The sequence below is a fragment of the Myodes glareolus genome, chromosome 21, assembly GCF_982192425.1.
Source record: "Myodes glareolus chromosome 21, mMyoGla1.1, whole genome shotgun sequence".
NCBI classification, from domain to species: domain Eukaryota; kingdom Metazoa; phylum Chordata; class Mammalia; order Rodentia; family Cricetidae; genus Myodes; species Myodes glareolus.
Genome location: NC_142046.1, coordinates 40331786 through 40355419, shown reverse-complemented (window position 1 = coordinate 40355419; position 23634 = coordinate 40331786). Strand labels below are relative to the sequence as shown.

Here is a 23634-nt window from a genome sequence, read left to right as displayed (position 1 = left end):
CCCCGCCACCCCTCCGCCCTCGGTCTCCTGCCCCGCCCTCGGGCGGGCGGCTGGCAGCAGTGCCCGCGGAGGCGCGGCAGGGGCGGGCCCTGTCCCTCGAGGCAGCCCGCGGGGCCAGTGGCAGGAGCGGCGCGCCGCCAGCCGCGGGGGGCGTGGGATGGGGGAGGCGGCGGAGGGGAGCGCCCGCTGCCACTAGAGCCAACCGCGCACTTCCGAAGGGTGTCGCGGCTGCGCTCCCCTCCCGCGCCCCGGGAACTTCAAAGCGGCCCGCGCCGCAGGGTCGCCCCGCTGCGCTCTGGGGCCCCGCAGCCCGGTCCGGTCGCCTGGTGGCCATGACCCCAGTGCGCTGCTCCGCACTGAGCCTGGCCCTCCTGCTGGTGGCCCTGGCCGCCGAGCTCGCGGCAGGTACTGTGGGTGTCTCTTCTTGGTGCTGGTGGGGGTGGTAGTGGGGGCCGTCTGCGGGTGAGCACGGTGACAGAAGGTACACGTAGCCAGGTGACCGTCCTGTAAGCTACGGGGGAAAGGCAATCGGGCTGAGGGGGCGCAAGTCAGGGCGCTGCGTGGGCACCTGATGTCTGGCAGTTGAAGGGGTGGGTGTACAGGTGTTTGGGGGACCGAATTATCAGGAGGACAAGAAGAGACGAGGGCGTGGGGTTTGGGGAGAGGGGTTGAGGTGGATGATTAATTGGAGGGCAGTTTGCAGCGGAGGGAGTAGGGGAGCATTTGTAGGTGCGTGCTTGGCTGGGAGCTGGGCGGCACTACTTCACACTGCGGGGACTTGGAGGAGTGCAGGTGCGCTCTGGGGGTGGCTCCAAGTGGAACCCCGGAGAGAGCGCAAGGATGGGAGCGTGGTGGGGGTGAAGGTGGCAACTTACTCTGAGTTTTCGGAGGAGAAATATATTCCGAAGGCCGTTGGTGCCAATCTTGGGAGGCAGAAAAGGGGGCTTAAGGCTGCGTGGCTTGCAACGCATGTTGCTTTCGAGGTAATGGTTTTTACTCAGTTTCCGGAAGGGGGAAGGGGTTATGGCAAGAGTCCCAGCGTTTATAACAGGTCTGTGCTGTGATAGGCTAAACAGAGCCCTCGACCCGAGCTAGAATTCAAACGTTTCTTTTACAGTGTTTACTAGAAACTGGGGCAAATGCATCTTTGGTAAAAAAAAAATAATAAAAAAAAATAAAATCATAGTCTGCTCTGACTAGAGATCTTTAGGTCTGAAACTATCCGCATTGCCCTGGATTCCAGAGAAGAGGGACAGATTCGCCCCTAACTCGGTTTTTAAAAATGTCAATCAGACATTGGAGACATTTGCACATAAAAAAAAACTGGTGTTTTTCCATGGAGCGGTACTTTGTCCGAAGCTGATTTTGATGCTTTTTTTTTTTTTTAGATGACAATCTGTTTGACATTAATAGCTATACTCAGGGTGGGTAGTTTTCCTCGTGGCGACATGTGCAAGAGGCTGTTTTGAATAGTGTGATTGCTGTCTCGTACAGATTTCAGATGGCCTGAGAGAATTACCAAGTACAATATTCAAGTTAAAAAGCGATAATTGGAAAGAATTAAGTGATAAAACTGGAGGATGAAAACATCCCCCACCCATCTTTAAGAAAGCAGTTACTCTAATTCAGCCAGAGAGATAATGCGGGAAAGTTAGAGTTTGGAAAATTCATCTATGAGAACAGAGCTGACAGTGGGAAAGGCTGTGTAGCAAAGGGGCCAGCTCTCTGTTAACTCTGGACATTGAGTGTGTGTGCTTGACAGCTGAGCAGAATTTACCACCCCAAGCTACAAAACCCTAAAGACAGTCTTTGAAGCATCACGGTTTTGATTGGCTACCTGTGAACCCATCTCTCTAAGTTAACCACGTTATCCCTTTTATTTGAGAGCATGTTTTTTGGAACACAGAACCAATTATACTTTTTATGTATGCTTGATAGAGATGTTTTGTTGCATAACAGAATTTTTAGAAAGTTTGAGAAACTAAGGCACACCAACTTAATAATATATATTCTATTATGTTCTTGACAAGGCATGGAAACTTTTGACACCAGAATGCTATATATATAGCTAAGTGTATATAAAATGAAATACATTTGCCACTTAAATTTGTTTCCTTAAAAACTGAGATACCAGAAAATTCATAATGTGGAACTAATATATCAAAATAGTGGTGAACTTGTTAAAGTTGAACTTTTGTTCAACTTTTCTATCCAATACAATTGTTTTCAGATTTCTTTAGGACACTTGAAGACTTTTTGTGTCCCATGTAAGCAGTGCATGTTGTTGTCTACTAATAATGGGACAAAGCATTATTTTTCCAAGTTTATATATATATATATATATATATAATTTTTAAAAATTTACTTGCTTTTATTTTATGTGTATGAACATATGCCTGCACATGTGTATTTGTGTGTGCATGTGTATGTGTGTATATACCCTATGTTTGCCTGGTGCCTAAGCATGCCAGAAGAGGGTGTTGGATCCACCGGAACTTGAGTAATAGATGGGTGCAAGCCTCCATGTGGGTGGGAGTGAGTCTGAGTCCTCTGCAAGAGCAGCCTGTGCTTTTAACCACTGGACTGTGGCTCCCGGCTCTCTTTGGTGTTTTGATAACAGAATTCCAGGTAGATTTCTCCCCAAATTAAATTGTGTTTCTCAAATGACTTCTCGTCTCTTTTTGTAAGTTATGTTGTAAATCCTACTGACCATTTACAAATGTGTACTTGACATTTTTGGCACGTTCTATGGGAAGTTGTTCTTGGCATGATGACATAGTGAAACAGTGTGTCAGAAAGCACCAACTTCCAAGCTGGCTCTGCTGCATACCAGGTGTCTAGGGCCACGAGTATCTGAAAGCTTGGGAAAGTGGCTGACCCTTTCAGCTTTGGCTGATCCTCTTCAGCATCTCTGTCACCTTTGAGGTGGCCTGGGGTCACAGACAAGATCACCCTTTCTCTTTTAGAATTCCAGAGTCATAACAGTTAGTGTCCTCACTGGTTTGTTCTAGATTGCTTAAAAGGGGCTTCTCTGGTCACGTGACTTTCAGATACCTTATTGTTGATAAAGCCCCACAGTGTTTACAACACTCCTTGTTCATACCAAGCAAAGAATGGACAGGTAATGTCCTAGAATCCTGCAAGGTTACACCTTGTGTAGTCTCTTCTGATGTCATGCCTTTTCTTTGTCCTTTGGTCAATAAAGATTTATTGAGAGGCCAGAACATCCCATAGCATCGTTCTAGAAGTACAGAGCTACTTGGTAACAGGCATGGGGCTGAGGGAATCAGGTAGTGGCATGTTTTCACCTAAGCAACAGTTAGCAGTTCAGAAAACTCAGAGGCACTTCTACAAGAGAAAGTGAAAACCTGGGGCTGAGCTTAGAAATGCAAAAGCTGTTGCCACCTTTGCCCTCCTTAGGCACAGTCCTTTATTGGTTGATGGGCACAAATGTGGCAAGAACCTTTCTGGTTCCAAAGAAGAGATATCTCTGGCCTAGGAGAAACTGTGTTGGTACCCTTGGGGCTTATTTCATCACTCTCTGAACTGCCTAAGGCTTTTGTCTTGCCTCAGGCTTACAGAGATGCAGAGTTGTGAGCTCCTCAGACTCATGTAAGTTATGCAAAAATATAAAGAATTTGAAGTGGCAGAGCATAGTGAGCTAAGGAGGACATTATTTGACAATGGATGTTGAGAGACAGATTGCAGGGTAGGGGGGTCCAGTCTAGGAAGAGGAGGAGGCTGCTGGCAGACCACAGGAGCTAGGCTGTGGATTGAAGGAGTTGATTAATTCAGTTGAGTTTTAAATGCCCATTAGACACTAAAGTGGACATCTTAAGTAAGAAATTGATTTTAGGGGTCTGGAATTCAGAGGACATGTCTGGACTGATGGTAAAATAAACCCGAGCCAAGGACATTTGCAGATTATTTTGAAAGATGTGTCGGGCTCTCAAATATAGTAAACAAAACACAGACCTGGTTAAATTGAATTTCAGGTAACTAATGAATAAATTTTTAGTCTTCATGTGTCACTGATACAGCACTGGCCATATGTATATATTGAAAATTAGTCAGGTGGAGGGGAGGTGGCACATGCCTTTTATCCCAGCACTCCCAGGCGGATCACTGTGAGTTCTAGGCCAGTCTGGTCTACAAAGCAAGTTCCAGAACAGCCAGGACTGTTATACAGAGAAACTGTCTCAAAAAAAAAAAACCAAAAAAATAAAAACAAACCAACCAAACACCCCCCCAAAAACAAACACAAAACAAAACACATACACATACACACACACACACACAAGCAAACAAATTAGTTTTGATGTAAATTTAAACTATCTGAGAACTCTCTGACTTTAGTTGGGAGCCCAATGTAGAAGCCCTGTCATATTACGAATTCTTGCTGCATGTATCCCTGATATTTTATTTTATTGAAAGAACAGTGAGGGTCAATTTCCATGTCAGGACCTCTCTTAGTACCTTTGTTCTGGCTCTGCCTCTGTCTCAAGTTGTGTCTCAGGATAGGTGAACTCTTTGAACAGGGAGTTCTGCTTCTATGTGGTCTAGAGGCAGTTCTAAGCCTATTCCAATGTGATTTTTGAATATCTCAACATAAATACCCATGTGAAGGAGACAAACATAATTCCCTGGGGTCCTTGGAAGTGACTATTATATCAAGATAGTGAGTTTCACTCAAATTTGCAGCCTTTTGAAATGACTGTTATTTATAGATGCCCGTTTGATTATTTGATTATTCCTTTTGAATAATCTTTGTTGTTTGTTCATTTGTTTTATTTTCTCTTTTAGGGAAAATCTTCCAGTCAGTAAACAGTGACCTGGATCATTTTTCTCAGTGGTATTCGCATCACTTATCACAAAGAAGTCACATGTTACACATCAGAAACTTGGGGGCTGGGGTACCAGACAAGATCATGAATAGGGAGGCTGTTAAGCTCTGTAGGACCTGCTCTGCCAAACACAATTTGTTGTTTGGGGGCGGGGCATGATTTAAGAGAATGATTGCAAGTGTTTGGGAAAGGAGCCAGAATATAAATATGGAAGAGCCAGAGACCGTTCAGAGTCTGCTCTAGCTTAGGCCCCACCTGCACCTGCTGTCCCCTGCTGATGGATGTCATCTTCAGATGTGGATACTTTTTCTCATGAATTCTTAAGTTCTAGATATACTCTCACATATGAAAACAGCTTATCGGGATAAATAACAAAGTGAACGTTCAAGTATCAACGATAAACTAAAACAGCAAAGCAAAATTTCTAAGAACAAAGCACAAGGCATTCCCCCCCCCCCACACCTTTAGGGCTTCATCTTGGAGGTTTCTCCTGGATCTTTCTGCTGCTTTGGCTTGATATATATTAAGACTTTTGTCAGTCAGTTGTTAAGACTTGAGGGTTTATCTTAAATTTAAGATAGTGTGATTTGTTCACAAGCAACATACAAGGGATACTTTCATTACCTTGGGGATACCTGAAATATCATGTTGGCTCACAGCCTTCTCTTGTTTAAGTGTGGAGACCTAGAAAGGGGCTGGGTGTGGCAGAGCAAAGGAAAAATAACTTTTTGTTACCTGGCGCCTGGTCCCCCAAGTGCGTAGCAAGACTCCAATATACACTGCTTTCCTAAACTCTTAATAACCCAATAGTCAATGAAACAGTGAAGTAGTCATGTGGGAGCATTGGTTAAACCAGAGTCCTAGATCCCCACGCTGCACTTTGATGGGCCATCAAAGGTTTGGCAAACAGGCACCACAGAAGAGGCAGATCAAGGGCTCCTCAACGATCTACATGTTAGTGCGGCTCCCATGGAAACCGGTGAGGGATCCATGTAGCCATGACGTGATACAAGGAATCAAGATGGCGGAGTATCTTCTATGCTGAAGCAGGTTTGCCTTTCCTGCGGTCGTTTTGGTAAAGAGCTGGAAGACAAAGCCATGACTCTGAGTTCTGTACCTTTCTTGATTTTGAGAGTTGGGTCACAAAATCCGAGGGCTGCCTGATCCCTAGACTGTGAGCATTACAAAAGGCTACTCTTCCTTAGAGGTCCAGTAAGAAGGGAACAGAGGAGGGAGCTGCACAGGAATGTGAGCAGGCAGGGAATGTGAACAAGCCCTCCAGGCTTCTTCCCGTCTTGCCCCTCCCTCACTTCCCTGCTCTGATTGGCTAGAGAGGCTCCACTTGGTCTCCTTCTTCACCCTCCCCCCTCTAAAATCGCTTACCTTCTCTATTATTCTCTGCTGTCTTTCCGAGAGTAGGCATGCCAAGATATTGTCTCTTTGGAGCTGTTTTAAATTAATCTCCTCAAGAATTCATGGGTGAATCATTTCGTATGACTCAAGAGCTTGCTTATTATTTTTTTAAAACAATTTAAAATTTCAGTGACTTATACATCCCAAATTAGAGCAATCTACTTTTTCATTAAACTTTTCACATAGAAAATACCATTAGAATGTTCAGAATTTGAAAGTGAACCACCCTGCCCAGTCTGTCACTTTAATCTCGTGGTAAGGCACAAGGACAGAGACAGGTACCACATCTCTGGGTGATGATTAAAAGTTTTGAACAACTTCATGATTGATTTAAATAAAGATTTTTTTTTTGTGGTCAAAAATAGGACAAGACAAAAATCTAGTCCATCAGGACCTGGAAAATGGTAATTCTACTGCAAAATGTTTCCTACATGCACGCTTTTCCAAGAGATGGTAATTGAGAGAGTGCTAATCCAGATTAGAATGGTTTTTAAGAAACAGGCTGTTTTAAAACAGAGCCAGAATATATTAAAAAGTATTAACTCATCACAGCTCACAGTTCTATCTGATGACACTTTTCTGGCCTTCTCTGCTAGATGTGTATTTTTTTTTCTTTTCTACCACCCCCATTATCACTCTTCAAGAGTAAAAATTCGACTCTGAACATTTGCCTGCTCTCAGAGTTATAGTAAGACACTGTTCTCACTCAAACTCACTCTCCTTACAGTCTGCAGTATGTATTTCCAGGAAATAGACAATGCACTAATCCTGGAAGACTGAGAGAACGCTTGTAGAATTAGAAGATTCCTAATACGTGTGTACTTGAATAAAATTATATAAAAAAAATCTTTCCTAGGACTAGTTTCTAGCTATATTTAACTACAAGACATTGCTTTTTTTTTCAGGGTGAAGAAAATTGACTTCAGTAAAACAATTGGAGCCCTTTAAAAGAGTTGAGAGCTTGTGAAGCAAGCTCAAGATATTTTGGGTTTTGTCATCAGTGTAGAGATTTTTTTTTTGTGATAACTCATCATCTGTCACACATTGTCAGGGTGCTTCCATTTGTATTTCTAGACTGAGGAATTTGAACTCCACCTCTTTTTACCTAGAAGTTTATCAATTTTATTGGTTTATTTCAAATATATAATTATTGGTTTGTTTTTCACTTTCTCCCAAGTTTGTCTATTATTTCCTTCTGCTACTTAATTTGGGTTCGATAAATTTTTCTTCCTTCCTTCCTTTCTTCCTTCCTATCTTTCATTTTTTTTGTTTGTTTGTTTGAGATAGGGTTTCTCTATATAGCTTGAAATCTGTCCTGGAGATGACTCTATAAGCCAGGCTGGCCTCAAACTCACAGAGATCCACTTGCCTCTGCCTCCTGAGTGCTGGGACTAAAGATGTGTGCCACCACCACCTGGCTATCTTAGTTTCTTGAAGTGATACCTTAGATTAAGTGTTGGCAGATTTTCCCTGGCGGATCTAGTAGTACATATTTCTGACTCTGGATGGGTCTCCTAAAGTCTCTGTTGTAACTCTCTAATTCATACTTTGTAGTAATGAAAGCATCTACAGACAATACATATATGAATAGGTGTTGCTGCATATCAATAAAACTTTATTTATAAATGGCCCAGACTGTAGGGTTGTAGTTTACTGATGCTTTCTTCAATCAGTTATGACCTTTGTCCTTTTCTAACATAAGTATTTAAAGTTCTAAGTTTTCAGCTCTGTAGTCACTTCAGTTCATACATGCAGTACACTCTGTCATGCTTCCATTTTAATTGCATTCAAAATATTTTCTTGGTAATTTTGTGGGTCCCATATGGAAGACTGATGTATTTTGTTTCATTTAAAACTGTTTTAAGAAATTTTATTTACATCCTAATTTAACCCCAATGTTGATTTAAAAGATGTACAACTTGTATGATTTCAATTATTAGAATTCATACTTGTTTTGTAACTTGGCATGTGTCTGACCTAGAGGATATGCAGGAGAGGATTAATGGGTTGATGATGTTCTATGAATATCTGTTAGCTCAGGCTGCTTGACAGTGTTAGGCAAATCTTGTGAGTCTTACTGAATTTTTGTCTCATGCTATCTCGCATTGAATTCTCTTATTTACCTGTATATTTGTCTATTTATGTTTCTATTTTTTCCAGATTTTGTTTTCCAGATTTCAAATTTTGTTATTGGATTCATGCACATATATGATTATTATGTCTTCTTTCCAAAAAGTTTTTTTTATAGCTTTATGCATATGGTGTTTTGCCTGCATTTGTGGCTATGTAGCACATCATGTGTGTCTGGTGTCCACAGAGGCCAGAAGAGGGCATCAGATCCCTTGGCACTGGCATTATGAATAGCTGTGAGTCACCAAGTGGTGCTGGCAATTGAACTCAGGGCATCTGGAAGAGCGGCCAATGCTCTCAACCACTGAGCCATCTCTCCAGCCCACATTATGTCCTTTGATACACACTGGGGAATTTGCTTTACCAATGGTGATATATTTTTTAAATGACACATTGCTGTTACTCACTGGTAGTCATATTGTTTACTTTGAAGTCTCCCCGGTCAATGCAGTCCTTCCACAGTTTTTGTTAGTTAATATTTTTACGTTTATCTTTTTAAAGATCTATTAAGATAGCTATTATAACTTTCTAGGAACTAGGGAAGTATCTATGTTTTACAGATTTTTCCATTTTCTTATTAGCTTACATATGACTTTGTATTTAAGTTGACTTTTTCTGTAGCAAGCATATAGGTGAGTCTTTCTCACCAACACTTGCATACTTGCCTTTTAACCAGGATATATAGACTATATACATCAAATCTATTTATCAGTATGGTTGGGTTTAAAGTTGTCCCTTTTCTTTTAACTGTTAATTTCTGACCAGGTACAAGTATTATAAATTATTTCCATTATTAGTTTATAAGCCACATCTCTTTGCTTTGGTTGCTGCCCCAAAATTTTACATCCATCTTTAAATGATCATAGTTTAAGAACTTCGTTGTATACCTCATCTCTGTGTCTTTGTACGTGCTGTTAATGCCGTTCATCGTCTTTTGAAATATCTTATAAATCATCAAATACATTTGCTTATTGCAGCTTTAACCCTTTCATTGTGGTTAAATAAATTAGCAAGTGAGCGGTACTTTCCATTCACATATTTCCAATTGTTTGTCAATAAATTAAATGATTTTGCTTTAGTTTGAATAATTTCTTTCCTCATTATTTGGTACTGCATTCTGATGGAAATGAATTGTAGTTTGCTTTTATTTTTATTTTACTTTCACACCATCCTCCAATTTATCACCTAACTTTTTAATCTTAAAATACCAAGAATAAATAGCTTTATGGTTACTGGTCATCTACTTTCTAACTCTACTTTTAATACTGCTTTTAAAAACCAAATTCCAACCCATTTGTCCATACCTCTTTCTATTATTAATACTAATAGTTTTTATGTGTTTCAAAGTAGCTGATAGATAGCAGTGTGTTTCCTTCTAAATACTTCAGCATGCATATTATACAGAGTTCAATATTTGTTCAAGCTTTTCTCCTTTGATCAAATATTTAAATATGATATGATATTTTTGTGCATTCGTTTTGAGAAACGTGGTCACCTAGTCTTTAAGAGATATTAATGATTAACTCCACTACGGTGGACTAACTGCCTCTTTTCCTTCTCCAGTAATTCCTCAATGCCTCATTCCCAAAGACATCTGCTATTTTATTTTCAATGTAGATAAGCTTTTGTTTTTTAAATTCTGTTTTGTAGCTGCTAATTAGGTTAGTTTGTTGGTAGTTTTGCTCAAACTGTGGACATTTTTACTGACAAAATGGTGTTAAAAATTTCCCTTTATGTTGAGTAATTTTCTAATTTTTCCTTTAGTTCTTTCTTAAATATTACTATTATTAGTGTTAAAAATTTCCCTTTATGTTGAGTAATTTTCTAATTTTTCCTTTAGTTCTTTCTTAAATATTACTATTATTATTTTTCATTTATTTATATATTATTTAGTTTTTGCTGTTGCTGTTGTTTTGATTCTTTTATTATTCTCTCATACATAATGTTCTGACCAAAGCTTCCACTCCCTCGCCTCCTCCCTCTCCACTCTACCTTCCTTCTCCCCTAGATCCACTCCTCCTTCATTTCACTTAAAAAAAAAAAAGCAGGTCTCCCATGGATATCAATCAGATATGGCATAACACATTACCAGACTAGGCACAAACCCTCATATCAAGGTGGCATAGATGAGGTACCCCAGTAGGAGTAAAAGGGTTCCAAGCTCAACAAGAATCAGAGATACCCCCAACTCCCACTCTTAGGAGTCCCACAAGAACGCCAAGCTACACAACCATATCATATATGCAGAGGACCTAGGTCAGACCCATGCAGGCTCCCTGATTGTTTATTCATTCTCTGTGAGTCCCTTTGAGCCCTGCTTTGTTGATTCTTTGGTCATGGTCTTTTAGTGCCCTTGATTCCTCTGACTCATACAATCCTCCCACCTATTCTGCAGGGTTCCCTGACTCTGTCTAGGGTTTGGCTGTGGGTCTCTGTATCAGATCCCATCAGTTACTGGAAGATGTCTCTCTGATGAAAATTGGGCTAGGCACTGATCTTTGAGTCTGTGATTAGGAATTATCCATTAATTTTTTTTACCAGTCTTGTTTGGTTTTATCCTGGGTCTCTGGGTTGTGCAACCTCTGGCTGTCTGGTTGTTAGCCATCCAGGCAGTGTGAGGTGTGGGCTGACTCTCATGGCATGGGCCTCAAGTTGGACCAGTCATTGGTTGACTACTCCTACACATTCTGCCTCATCATTTCCCCAGCTCATTTTGCAGGCAGACAAATTGTAGGTTGAAGTTTTTGTTGCTGGGTTGCTGTTCCAGTTCTACCACCGGAAGACTTGCCTGGTAACAGAAGATAGCCGGTTCAGACTCTGTATCCCCCATTACTAGGAGTCTCTGCTAGGGTCCCCCTCACAGATTCCAAGCAGTTCCCACAGAAGTAGGGCTCCACATTGCTCCCTTAAGTCTTCCCAGTCCTGTTAGTCTCTTCCAGTACTCTCTCTCTCTCCACTCAATTCCTGCATCATTCCTCTCACTCTTGTTCCTACCCACACTGAGTCCATCCACAAAAATCTGTTCTTTTTCCCATTCCCAGGGAAATCTATGCATCCCCTACCTGTTACTTAGCCTCTCTTGGTCGGTTGATTATAGAATGATTATCTGTTAAGAGCTAAAATGCACTTATAACTGAGTACATACCCTGTTGGTCTTCCTTGGTCTTGGTTTACTTCACTCAGGATGATTTTTTTTCTAGTTCCACCCACTGCCTGCAAATTTCATGATGCCCTTGTGTTTAACGGTTGAGTAATACTCCATTGTGTAAATGTAACACATTCTCTTTATCCGTTCTTCATTTGAGAAACATCTACGTTGTTTCTGGTTTCTGTCCGCTAAGAATAATGCTGTTATGAACATAATTGAGCAAGTGTTCTTGTGGTAGGATAGGACATCCTTTGGGTATATGCCCAAGTGTGGGATAGCTGGGTCTTGAGGCAGATTGATTCCCAGTTTTCTGAGAAACCACCATACTGATTTCCACAGTGGCTGTAGAAGTTTGCACTCCCACCGGCAGTGGAAGAGTCTTCCCTTTGCTTCACATCCCTTCCAGCATGAGCTGTCATTTCTGTTTTTTTTTTTTTAAATTTAATCTCAGCCATTATGACAGGTATAAGATGGAACCTCAAAGTAGTTTTGATTTTCAGTTCCCTAATGCCTAAAAAAATTGAACATTTCTTTAAGTGTTTCTCAGCCATGTAAGAGTCCTCTGTTGATATTGTTTAATCTGTGTCTCATTTTTTAGTTGGGTCGTTTGGTTCGTTGATGACTAATTTTTTGAGTTCTTTATGTATTTTGGATATTAGCCTTCTGTCAGATATGGAGTTGGTGAAGATCTTTTCCTATTCTATAGGCTGTCATTTTGTTCTACTGACGGTGTCCTCTGTCTTACAGAAGCTTTTCAGTTTCATGAGGTCCCATTTATTAACCGTTGATCTTAGTGGCTGCACTATTGGTGTTCTGTTCAGGAAGTTGTCTCCTGTGCCCGTGTGCTCAAGACTATTACCCACTTTCTCTTCTATCAGGTTCAGTGTATGTGGTTTTATATTGAAATCTTTGATCCACTTAGACTTGAGTTTTATAAGGGTGATAGATATGGATCTATTTGCATTCTTCTACATGTAGACATCCAGTTAGAGCAGCATCATTTGTTGAGGAGTCTGTATTTTTTCCAATGTATGTTTTCGGTTTCTTCATAAAAAATCAGGTGCCCATAGGTGTGTGGGTTTACATCTGGGTCTTCAATTTGATTCCATTGATCAAAAGGTCTATTCTATGCTAATACTACACAGCTTTTGTTACTATAGCTCTATAGTAGCTTGAAACCAGGGATGGTGACACCTCCAGAAGTTCTTTTATTGTACAAGATTGTTTTAGCTATCATGAGTTTTTGTTTTTCCATGTGAAGTTGAGTATTGTCTTTTCAAAGTCTGTAAAGAATTGTGTTGGCATTTTGTTGGGGATTGCATTGAATCTGTAGATTGCTTTTAGTAAGATGGACATTTTTACTAGGTTAATCCTACTGGTTTGTGAGCATGAGAGAGCTTTCCACTTTCTGGAACCTTCCTCAACTTCTTTCTTGAAAGACTTGAAGTTTTTATCAAACAAGTCTTTCACTTGTTTGGTTAGAGTTACTTCAAGATATTTTACATTATTTTCAGCTATTGTTAAGGATGTTGTTCCATTGATTTCTTCCTCTGCCCTTTTGTAATTTGTATAGGAGGGTTACTCATTATTATTATTATTATTATTATTATTATTATTATTATTATTATTATTTAATCTTGTGTTCAGCCACTTCACTAAAGGTACTTATCAGCTATAGGAGTTCCCTGGTAGAAGTTTTGAAGTTTGCTTATGTATACTGTCATATAATCTGCAAATAACAATACTTTGATTTTTCTTCCTTTCCAGGTTTTATCCTTTTGCTCTCCTTCAGTTGTCTTGTTCCTCCAATTAGAACTTCAATTACTATATTCACTAGATATGGAGAGAGTGGACAACCTCATCTTGGTCCTTATTTTAGTCACATTGCTTTGAGTTTCTCTCTATTTAATTGAATGTTGGCTGTGAACTTGCTGCGAATCACCTTCATTATGTTACGTGTCCTTTGTATCCATAATCTCTTCAAGCATTTTATCATGAAGGGGTGTTGAATTTTGTCAAAAATGTTTTCAGTATCTAATGAGATGATAATATGTTTTTTTCTTTCAATTTGTTTATATGGTGGATTATATTGTCTGATTTTCATATGTTGAAACCACCCTTGCATCTCTGGGATGAAGCCTACTTGATCATGCTGGATGATTTTTTTGATGTGTCCTTGGATTTCATTTTTGAGCATTTTATTGATTATTTTTGCATCTATGTTCATGAGGGAAATTGGTTTGTAATTCTCTTTTTTTGTTGAGTCCTTGTGTGGGTTGGGTATCAGGGTGACTGTGGCCTCATAAAATGAATTTGGCAATGTTCCTTCTGTTTCTATTTTGTGGAATAATTTGAAGAATATTGGCATTAACTCTTCTTTGAAAGTCTGGTAGAATCCTGTGGTAAAGTCATCTGGTCCTGAACCTATTTTGGTTGGAAGACTTTTTGAGTCTTTGTGCTGGAATTCTTCTCCTTCTTTTATTTCTGTTATTCTTAGAGCTGTGTGTGTGTGTGTGTGTGTGTGTGTGTGTGTGTGTGTGTGTGTCCCCAATTACCTGCCTGGATGATTTGTATCAGGAAATTTTTAGATTTAACGAATCTCTTCTTCTATCATATCTTCAACACCTAAGATTCCCTCTTCCATCTCTTGTATTCTGTTGGTGATGCTTGTGTCTGTAGTTCCTGTTAGCTTACTAGTTTTTTCATTTCCATAATTTCCTCAGTTTGTGTTTTCTTAATTGCTTCTATTTCCTTTTTCATGTCTTGAATGGTTTTATTTGTTTCCTTTAACTATTTGTTTTTTTTTTCTTGACTATCTTGAAGGGATTTATTCTTTTCTTCCAATTCTTTGGGTTTTCTTGATTTCTTTAAGGGATTTATTAATTTCCTGTTTAAGGACCTCTATCATCTTTATAAAGTTGATTTTACAGTCATTTCCTTGTCCTTCAGATGCACTGGAATATTCAGAGATATTTTGTTGTAGTAGGATAGCTGGACTTTGGTGTTGATATACTGCTGTGCCCCTTGTTAAGTGTGTTCTATTGGCTTCTAGGCACCTGGGTTTGGGGTGGTTGTAGGTCTGGGTGCCAACTTCTGAGTTTGTCTTTGTTGTTTGGGTGTTTTGTTTTTGATTTCTGTTCTTTGGTCTTTTGTTTGGAGTGGCTTGTGATTGAGTAGAGGGTCTCCACTGAGTTGGGGGCTGGATTTCTGATGGCAAGGTTGTCCTCTGGTCTAGCCAGGGTATAACAGGAGGTTTCGGTCTCAGTTGGGGGCTGGAATTCTGGTAGCCAGTGTGACCTCTGGTTTCAACTGAAGTTGTGGGCCAGGATGTGGTGACAAGAAGAGGAGGAGTGCTTAGGGTTAAGCTGTGTTGGCACTGAGAAAGTATTGGCAGTCCATGGGCAGGAGGTTTACTTGGGGTCCTGGCTGTCAGTGTGGCCTCTGGTGGAGCAGAGGGCTTCTGCAGGGAAGTTGTGGTATTATTATTATTATTATTATTATTAATTATGATGATAATGATGATGCATGTGTGTGTGTGCGCGCACACACACCCTGGATTGTGTGTGCCATCAGAGAGCCACTGGCGGGAGTTGCTTCTCTCCTTGTACTGTATGGCTCCTGATAGAACTCAGGTTTCCAGACTGGGCAGCACAGATGCCCTTACTCACTCAGTCGTCCATCCTGCCCATCTTCAGTGTTGTCAAATTTTACTTCCTGTATTTTAAAATTCTTTTAATTGGATATATATGCATTTATAATTGATGTCTTTCTGATGAGCTGATTATTTTACTATTATAAGCTAACTCCTTTGGAGGTAGCTCAGTAATAGAGTCTCTCAATAATATTCACTTGGTGTCTTCAAACAACCATGACAATGTCATGATGTTTAATGCTTGTGCATATTGTTTTACTACCTTTACTTACAACTTACCTATGTTTTTCTAATCTCAGCTGTGAACTCTGTGAGATGGAACCGTAGTGTCCTTCAGCATATACTTGGTTCTCGGTTTTAATCACTTGGCATATGACACTATCTGACTTTGATTAGAGTAATTAACCCATTCTTACTTAGCATACTAATAGATATAGTATTAACATTCTGTTTTTCTATTTGTCATTCTTTGTTGTTCTTTTTTATAAAAGTGATACATTTTTGGTGTTTTATTGTTATTTACTTTACTGATTTCTAATTCTACTTTTTAGTTATTGTTTAATGATTGCTACGAATCGATTACTTCTTAACCTAATGCTTATTTTCAGTCAATATGGTGATCTTTTATACTTATTTTTTATGCTCACATTTCCGTCTTCTTACATCACACATCCCTCTTTACCCTAACATACTCCACCTTAAATGCAAAGACCTTATGATAGCATGGTTAAATTTATAAACAGTATATTTACGTCAACTAAAATAGTTTTATGAAACAGATTTGTATATAATGCTGATGTTGGAAATAGCACATAGATATTTAAGATAATTTTGATGAAAGTCTATGATGGAAAAATGAATGTGGTAATTCAGTAGAAATAAATATTAGATATGAAGAACAGGAGATAAAGCATATCATTAATGGTCTCATTAATACGGCTAGAGATATTAATACAGCTAGAGAAAGTATCATAAATTTGAAGATAGAAATCACCCTAAATTAATACAATTATACTATTTTAAGGTTATTATACTAAAACAAAAAGTATCAGGACATAAAGAAGAAAAGGCACCAAGAAGTAAAACAGGACACTCAAGGTAACAGGCAGTACTAAGTGTCATACACAGGACACCCAAGTTGCCAGGCCGTACTAAATGCCATACATGTGTAAAGAGGAGAAGGAATATCATTTAATGATTTTTTTCAGATGTAATGAAAGACCTCAAATTACTAATCACGGAAACCCAGAAAACCAAACAGAATGACAAGTATCTCTTCTTCCTTAACCTACATTATTAGATACCTCATATTTTAATTGGTGGGATTCAGAAAAATCTGAATAAAATAGATGCATAACACATGTAGAAAATTTATCCTGCACCATAATTAGATACTATTTAAAGAAGAAAATAAATCACATACAATTATGGCAAGCAAAAATCTTCCAACCTGTTGTGGCTGAGATCTGAAGCATATCTCAAAAGCTGTTCCCAGCTGGTGGTGCTATTAGAAGGTGATTAAATGGTGAAGATCCTGACCTCGTGAGTAGAGTAAAGCGTTGATGGGTTCATAATTGAATGGATTATCGGGATCTGTTGAAGCTGAAGGGAGATTGTGAGTGGATGAAGTTGATCATTGGGACGGTGCAATCGAAATGGTTATATTTCTTTTGGATTTGTTCATTCTTTCTTTCTGAATGCCAAGAAGGGCCCCGCCCTTCTGCCATGCTCTTACTTTGCAGCAGACCTAAATAATGAACTCAGATGACCATGAACAAAAACCTCTGAAAAGATGAGACAAAGTAAACTGCTCTCACTTAAATGGGATATATGATTAGTAAGCAATGTACATGACAGAGATTGGAATGTTATAAGGGCAAAGTCCACAATAACAAAAGGTGACATTCACCAAGAAGATGTGATATCCTTAAATGCATATGCACCCAGCGGTGGAGCTTTGAATGTGTGAAGCAGCACTGATGGACCTAAAAGGGGAAACATATAGACCTAGGATGGTCAAAGCGTCAGCATGACTGAAACACCCAACTCAGCAAAACTCAGCATTACTTAACCCAGGTTGCTCTCTTCTAAAATTGAGAAAAATTTTTTTAAAAATCAAACAAATAAAACTGAATTTATTGTCCACAGGCCTTCTTTGTAAGACATTTCCAAGTATTTTAAAGACAAAGTAAATACTATATCAGACAGAATATTATATCAGACAGAATATTGGTTATGTACCAACAAATAAAGATTTACAGGGATGGTAAACGTTAAGAATAATATGAAATACATTTCTCCTTAAGTATAGACATTCGGAGAGGTCTTTGAGTCTTTAATGCAAAAATAGTAACAAGTTTCTGTGACCTCATAGCATGTACATAGGAGAATTATGATAGCCCTATAACAGAGAGAGAAGGGGAAGTAGCAGTTCACAAATTCAAATTCCCTAAATCACATGTGAAATGCCATGTTATTTGAAGATATGCTACGTATAAGATACTGTGATTTAAGATGTTTACATGGAATAATTTAAAATATTTTAAAGGAAATATAAATAAAAACAGAATGCAAGTAAATAAAACCAAAAATATGGAAGTAATCAAATGCTTGAGGTCAAATGAGGCAACTGAAGATGCCTTGGTAAATGACTAGTTAAGGATATATTCTAACTCATAAATTCCTGATATAATCATTATACTTAATTCCAATTTTAAGATCTTTTTAAAGTCAAGTACCCAGTCTACAACCATCAGACTAAAAGACTTTAAATACCAGTAAACTTTTCTTCTTTTTGCACTCATTATTAGCTGATAATCAAGTTATGTAGTCAGAAATAAAAAAGACACTAAAAACAGATATAAACACAGAAAGAATTAGCAAGATATTAACTCTTAATTCAGTTATATCAACAATCACTAAGTGTAAATGGTTTAAATAAAACAATTTAAAAACCGAGAGCAGCAAACTGTATAAAATGAAACAGTTGTTTATTTTCTATAAAAATCTACTTTGAATATAAAAAACACCATTAATAGAAAGAACAAATATGTTAAAAATGTGAAAACCTCATTTCATTTGAACAGTAATCATGAGAAAGCTAAGTAACTATTTTAGTAACAAATGCTGACTGTACACTTCATTAATTGGGATGTTATGGGGCTAATTCCATAATAATGAAGGAATATCTTTGTCAAGAATATGTTATACTTTTAAATGTGTGTGACCCAGCTATGGAGCTTCAAAAGCAGGATAAAACACTGATAGATTGAAAGATAAATTAAAATACACACCTATGATGCTCAAACCTTCTATCAAAGACTCCGACTCCCTAAATTTTAGGAAGATGTTTGTTTTCTATAAATGCTTTCAACGGAGAAGTGGTGAAGAGCACTTTCTATTCATAGAACCAACATTACTGTGTCTTAGTCAGGGTTTTTATTGCTGTGACAGAACATTACTACCAAAGAGCAAATTGGAGAGAAAAGGGTTTATTTGGCTCACACTTCCAGATCATAGTTCATCACTGGAGGAAGTCAGAACAGGAACTCAAACAGGTCTGAAATCTGGTGATAGGAGCTGATGCTGAGACCATGGAGGGGGAGCTGCTTACTGGATTTCTCCCCATGACTTACTCAGCATGCTCTCTTATGGAACCCAAGAAGGCACTATCCACAATGGGTTTGGCCCCTCCCCATTGATCACTAATTAAAAATGTCTTACAAGTGAATCTCATGGAAGCATTTTCTCAGCTGAGATTCCTTCCTCGCTGATGACTCTAGCTGGTGTCAGGTTGACACACAAAACCAATCAGAAAAACTCAGAAGCCACAACAAAGGAAAATGTCAGACAAATATTTCTCATAAAAATGCATGATCTTAAAAAGATACTATCAAGGTTAATGACAATATAATAACAGAGAAGAAGTTATAATCAAGTGAGGTTTACCCTGGAAATGACATGTCTGATGCTACATTTAAAAACATAACATTGTAAATCACCATTTCAGCAGACTACGGAAGGAAGCTCTGTGAGATCCATAAATATCTAAAACCCAGATGAAAATGCTCAGCGACTAATCAGTGTTTAGAGAAGTTAAAGAGTTAAATAAATGAAGTTATATGTTGTGTTAACACAATGGGAGGCTTATTTAAAAACTGTTTTAATTTGTTTTTGCTTTGTTGAGAGAGAGAGAGGTTCTCTGTATGTAGTCAAACCAGTCACCCTCTGGTTCAGCCTTTCAGGTGTCAGGATTATAGATGTGAACCACTGCGCCTGGCTTTAAACATTGTTAATATGTGAGATAACCCTAGACTGTTATGAATTTAACATAATCCCAATCATATCCTAAACAAAATTCTAGCAGAAGTTTTACAGAATTTTCCAGATATATTTTAAATTATACAGGAAGATAAAGGAGCCTCATCTTAATGACTTTTCTATGGCTTTGGTAAGACACCATGACCAAGGCAGCTTATGAAAGAGTTTCACAGGGTGAGTTTGTGACCATCGTCAGTGAACTTGGCAGCAGGCAGGCATGGCATTGGAGCAATGCTGTCATTTTCTGGGTTGTCTCTTGACAGACAAGCTGTGGGTCAGTTGATAAAGGGCACAGAAATGAACCATCCTGAAAATGATTTCATGGAACAGCATCTACTTATCGCTTGTGAGCCACCAATTATATAATGGAGGCCTTCTGCTGTGATTGGTGAGCACATCACCTAGGATTGGATAGTCAGTTCTCAAACCAGGGGCTCTGTATCGAAAAAGCACACAAGGAGACAGAGAGAGTACAGATGTGTCTACAAGCCAGCTACCAGCTCCTCACACTCACACTACTTTAGAATTCAGTGTTCTGATGTCAGGAATATGGCATGCCTTACTTCTTATTTAGAAGTGCAGTGTGCCAGACAGGCTGACTGCCAGGTGATGGCTGCATTTTCTCCTACAGAGCAGCAGCTGAGAACTTACACTGGTCTAAAAGTATGAGACACAGAGAACTAATGGAATAGCATGGACTTTTGAAGCTTCGAAGTGCCCCTTCTCCTCCTCTAACGAGGCCATACCTCCTAATCCTTCCCAAACAATTCCACCACGAGGAAACTAAGCATTCAAATGAAGGAGCCTGTGGGAGCCATTTTTATTCAAACCACCACAAGCATGGATATCTAAATATTAAGGAAAGGACAAAGTATAAGCATTTATGATACCCAATTTCAAAGGCTTCAAAAATCTACAATAATGGCTGACTAAGGAGACTGCTCAGTAAGGGTCACTTGCCTATGTGTGGCCCCAGCACTGGAGCAACAAGCAGCAGCAAAGTCAAGTATTTAAGAATGTGTGATTGGCTAGAGGAGAGGTAGAATCTTACATATACGTCAACTGCTTAATGATAAGAGTAGACAGACAATTTAATGAAGGACCAGCTTGGATGCCTCAGTGGATAGAAGCACTTAGGTTAAGTCTATATGACCTGATTTGATTCTTGGGACCCACATAATGAAAGGAGAGAGCAGATTCTGGCAAGTGATCGTCTGACTTTATACACCCTGCTGTGAATATTCATAAATAACACTCAGACACACACACACACACACACACACACACACACACACACACACACACACACTCCCTGGATATGTGAATGCAATAAAATGTTTCTAAGGAAGATAATTCAATGGAAAAAGGATTAAAAAACCCAAATGATTCTGGACTGTCTGGTCATCAATAAATCAAACCAAATCCTCAAAGTTGAACTTCATGTCTGAAGTGTCACAATGCATCATGGACCTAACAATCAAACCTACACAACAATCACACACTAAAAGAAAACATTGCAGTCTTATGTTCTTAGCATAGGCAATATTTCTTAGTGAGAGTTCTAAAAGTGCCATCCATTAAAAATAATTTAGATATCATCCAAACAAAAAGTGTAGTTACTTGGTAAAGCACTTGTATTCAGTATATAAAAAGAACGCTCACAATTCAAAGGTGTGTAGTCTAATAAGAACTATTCAAAGGACATAAATAGCTGGAATTTTCATATATTACTAATTTGAATGTAGAGAGTTGTGCCTATTTTGGGAAGCATTTTGAAAGTTTATATAAACATTCACTCTCTATACAACATACCAACTCCACTGTCTTGTATTTGGCAGAGAGAAATAAAACCTGAAGATTTTTATGTTCATATGCTTGTAAATTTCTTTTTAATCAATAAAAACTTGGAGAAAATCAGATATCCTTTAATGACTGAATGAATAAACAGACTTGTGCATCAGTTCACAAAACAAGCAAGGCTTTTGAAGATACGGAACACGTCAGGCAAAATGAAAACAGTCTCAGAAGGCTGCCTTTACTGGGCATTGTGGAGAAGGCAGACACAAAGGACCAGAACATTTCCCTGCTCACCAGAAGCTGGCTAGGAAGTTGCATTATAGTAAAAGGATGAGGGGCTCTGGGGGTCGAGATGGCTGAAATGCCTTTATCAAACCATGTGAACAAGAAGGAATGAGTGTTCCAAATGTGATTTCTATCTCGTTATACCTGAATTCCTTCCCAAATGAAGGGTGCAGGTAAGCTTAGAATGTATACACATCTGGAGCTCGTGGAGTATGCTTCAAATTGCTTAAGCAGAAGCAGCATTATGTTCTTACTGTTAAAGTCCTGAGCTAATATCTGAAAGAACAACAGCTAATTGGTCCAAATGATGCCTCTGGGAAAGAGACCCGGACAGATGTAATTTTTATTTTAATTCTTCCTATATTATTATTTTTGCTATATGCATTTATGACATTAATTGAATAAGTAAAATATTTTTAAAATTATAAATAGTTTATTTAATTTTGTCATGTAAGTTCCTTTGTAAGTAAATAACTTCTGAACATATTTCTTTTTGCGTGTATCATATCTTCACTCTGTAAAATGATGTAACGTAGGAAAAAATGAAATCAAATTTGGATATATTACATTACATTTAGTTTGTTAGCATAGAGTAGCATGTTCCCTTGGGAAAGGACATTGCAATGAAGGGACCTTATTCTACACAGGCAAAGCTCCTTGTAATTGCATTGTTGCTTACGTGTTCTTCTAAAAATTAAACCGTTTGGTTTAACAGAGAGGTCATTTGTCACTTACCAGGGAACACTTATGAGCTCATGGGTTCCCTTGCTCCGTTAACTAAACCATTAGGCTTTACTTACGGAGAATTTTGCTTGTATCTGCAACCTCGTGAATACATTTAACAGACCCCATTCTGCTGAGTCAGGCTACTGATCCTCCTGTTCAGAATATTACCATGCATACAGTAGGCAGTCAGCATTCTCCTGATTATCTTCCGTAGTCAGGAAAGTGACCAGGTCTGTCTACACCCACCCCAGGACAATTAAAGCGATAAAAGGATGAACTCTCAGGTTATGTTGGCTGTTGATCTGTGCCTGCATTTTCAGAGAAGTTTCCATAGACAAAGGGAGTAGTTGGGGATGATTATCTATCTGAATATTTCATGGACAGCCCTGGATTCAATATGCTCGTCTAATTTTGGAGTACACATTGCAGTTTTTGGACTTGAAAACAGAGCTGCAGTCATTGTGGGGTAGTGCACCATGGCAGCAGGGCCTGTGGGTGTTCACCCAGACTGCCACCGGTGCTATTTTAAAGGACTTTCACAACAGCCGAGGGAAGATATCCCCATGACATCTTTAGCTACTCCATGTGAATAAATACTCTGGCAGATCAAGGGTTGACTTTAACAAAATAATATTCACTTCTGATTATCATATCGATAGGCGTCCAACATGGAAGATTAGACGAATGTGTTGATACATGTCAAGGCCACTTTCAGCATTCATACCTCAGCAAGCACCCCTATTTTGATAAATTTTCTCAGCCCTCTGTTTCAGTGCATATATTTTATGATTCTACTTTTAAAATATTTATAGTCAGTAAGTTCCATGCTAATTAAATACTACTAAGAAGTAGGGTATATTGAAATATCTACACTTCAAAATCTTTTCGAATATTTTGACTTGGGAATATTTCACCTATTTCCATGTTTTAGTCTCATAAATAACAAGAAGTTCTGGATAAAGTTTGTGACTAGTTTATCTAAAAGAAGAGATCTAAATACAATCTCAAAATTACCCAATATTTTAGAACTACAGTTTTCTTATCTGAGCTTGATATGAAGATTAAATTTTATTCATCACATTGTTCACATTAAAAACTTTATATATCTTAAGGCTATAATATAATCACATCAACCCCCCTTCCCTTTCTTCTCTCCAGACCCACCTATGTACCATTCACCTAGGTCTCCTCCAAATTTATAGCCTCTTTTTATAGTATTGCTGGTATATACACACATGTACACACACATACACACACAATCTACAAATAAGTAAATTCAACCATCTTAATATGTAAAATGTTACTTGTAGGTATGTTTT

General features: G+C 38.7%; 1 protein-coding gene across 1 annotated transcript in view; it reads left to right on the top strand.

Moving 5' to 3' along the window:
- Positions 1 to 184: 184 nt before the first annotated feature.
- Positions 185 to 23634, top strand: part of Acvr1c (activin A receptor type 1C) — a 91272-nt gene continuing 67822 nt past the window's right edge. The window contains exon 1 of the mRNA XM_085681110.2: positions 185 to 405. Within this exon, the coding sequence (XP_085537236.2) occupies positions 333 to 405 (73 nt within the window). The 5' untranslated portion in view covers positions 185 to 332. The remainder of the gene's footprint in view (positions 406 to 23634) is intronic.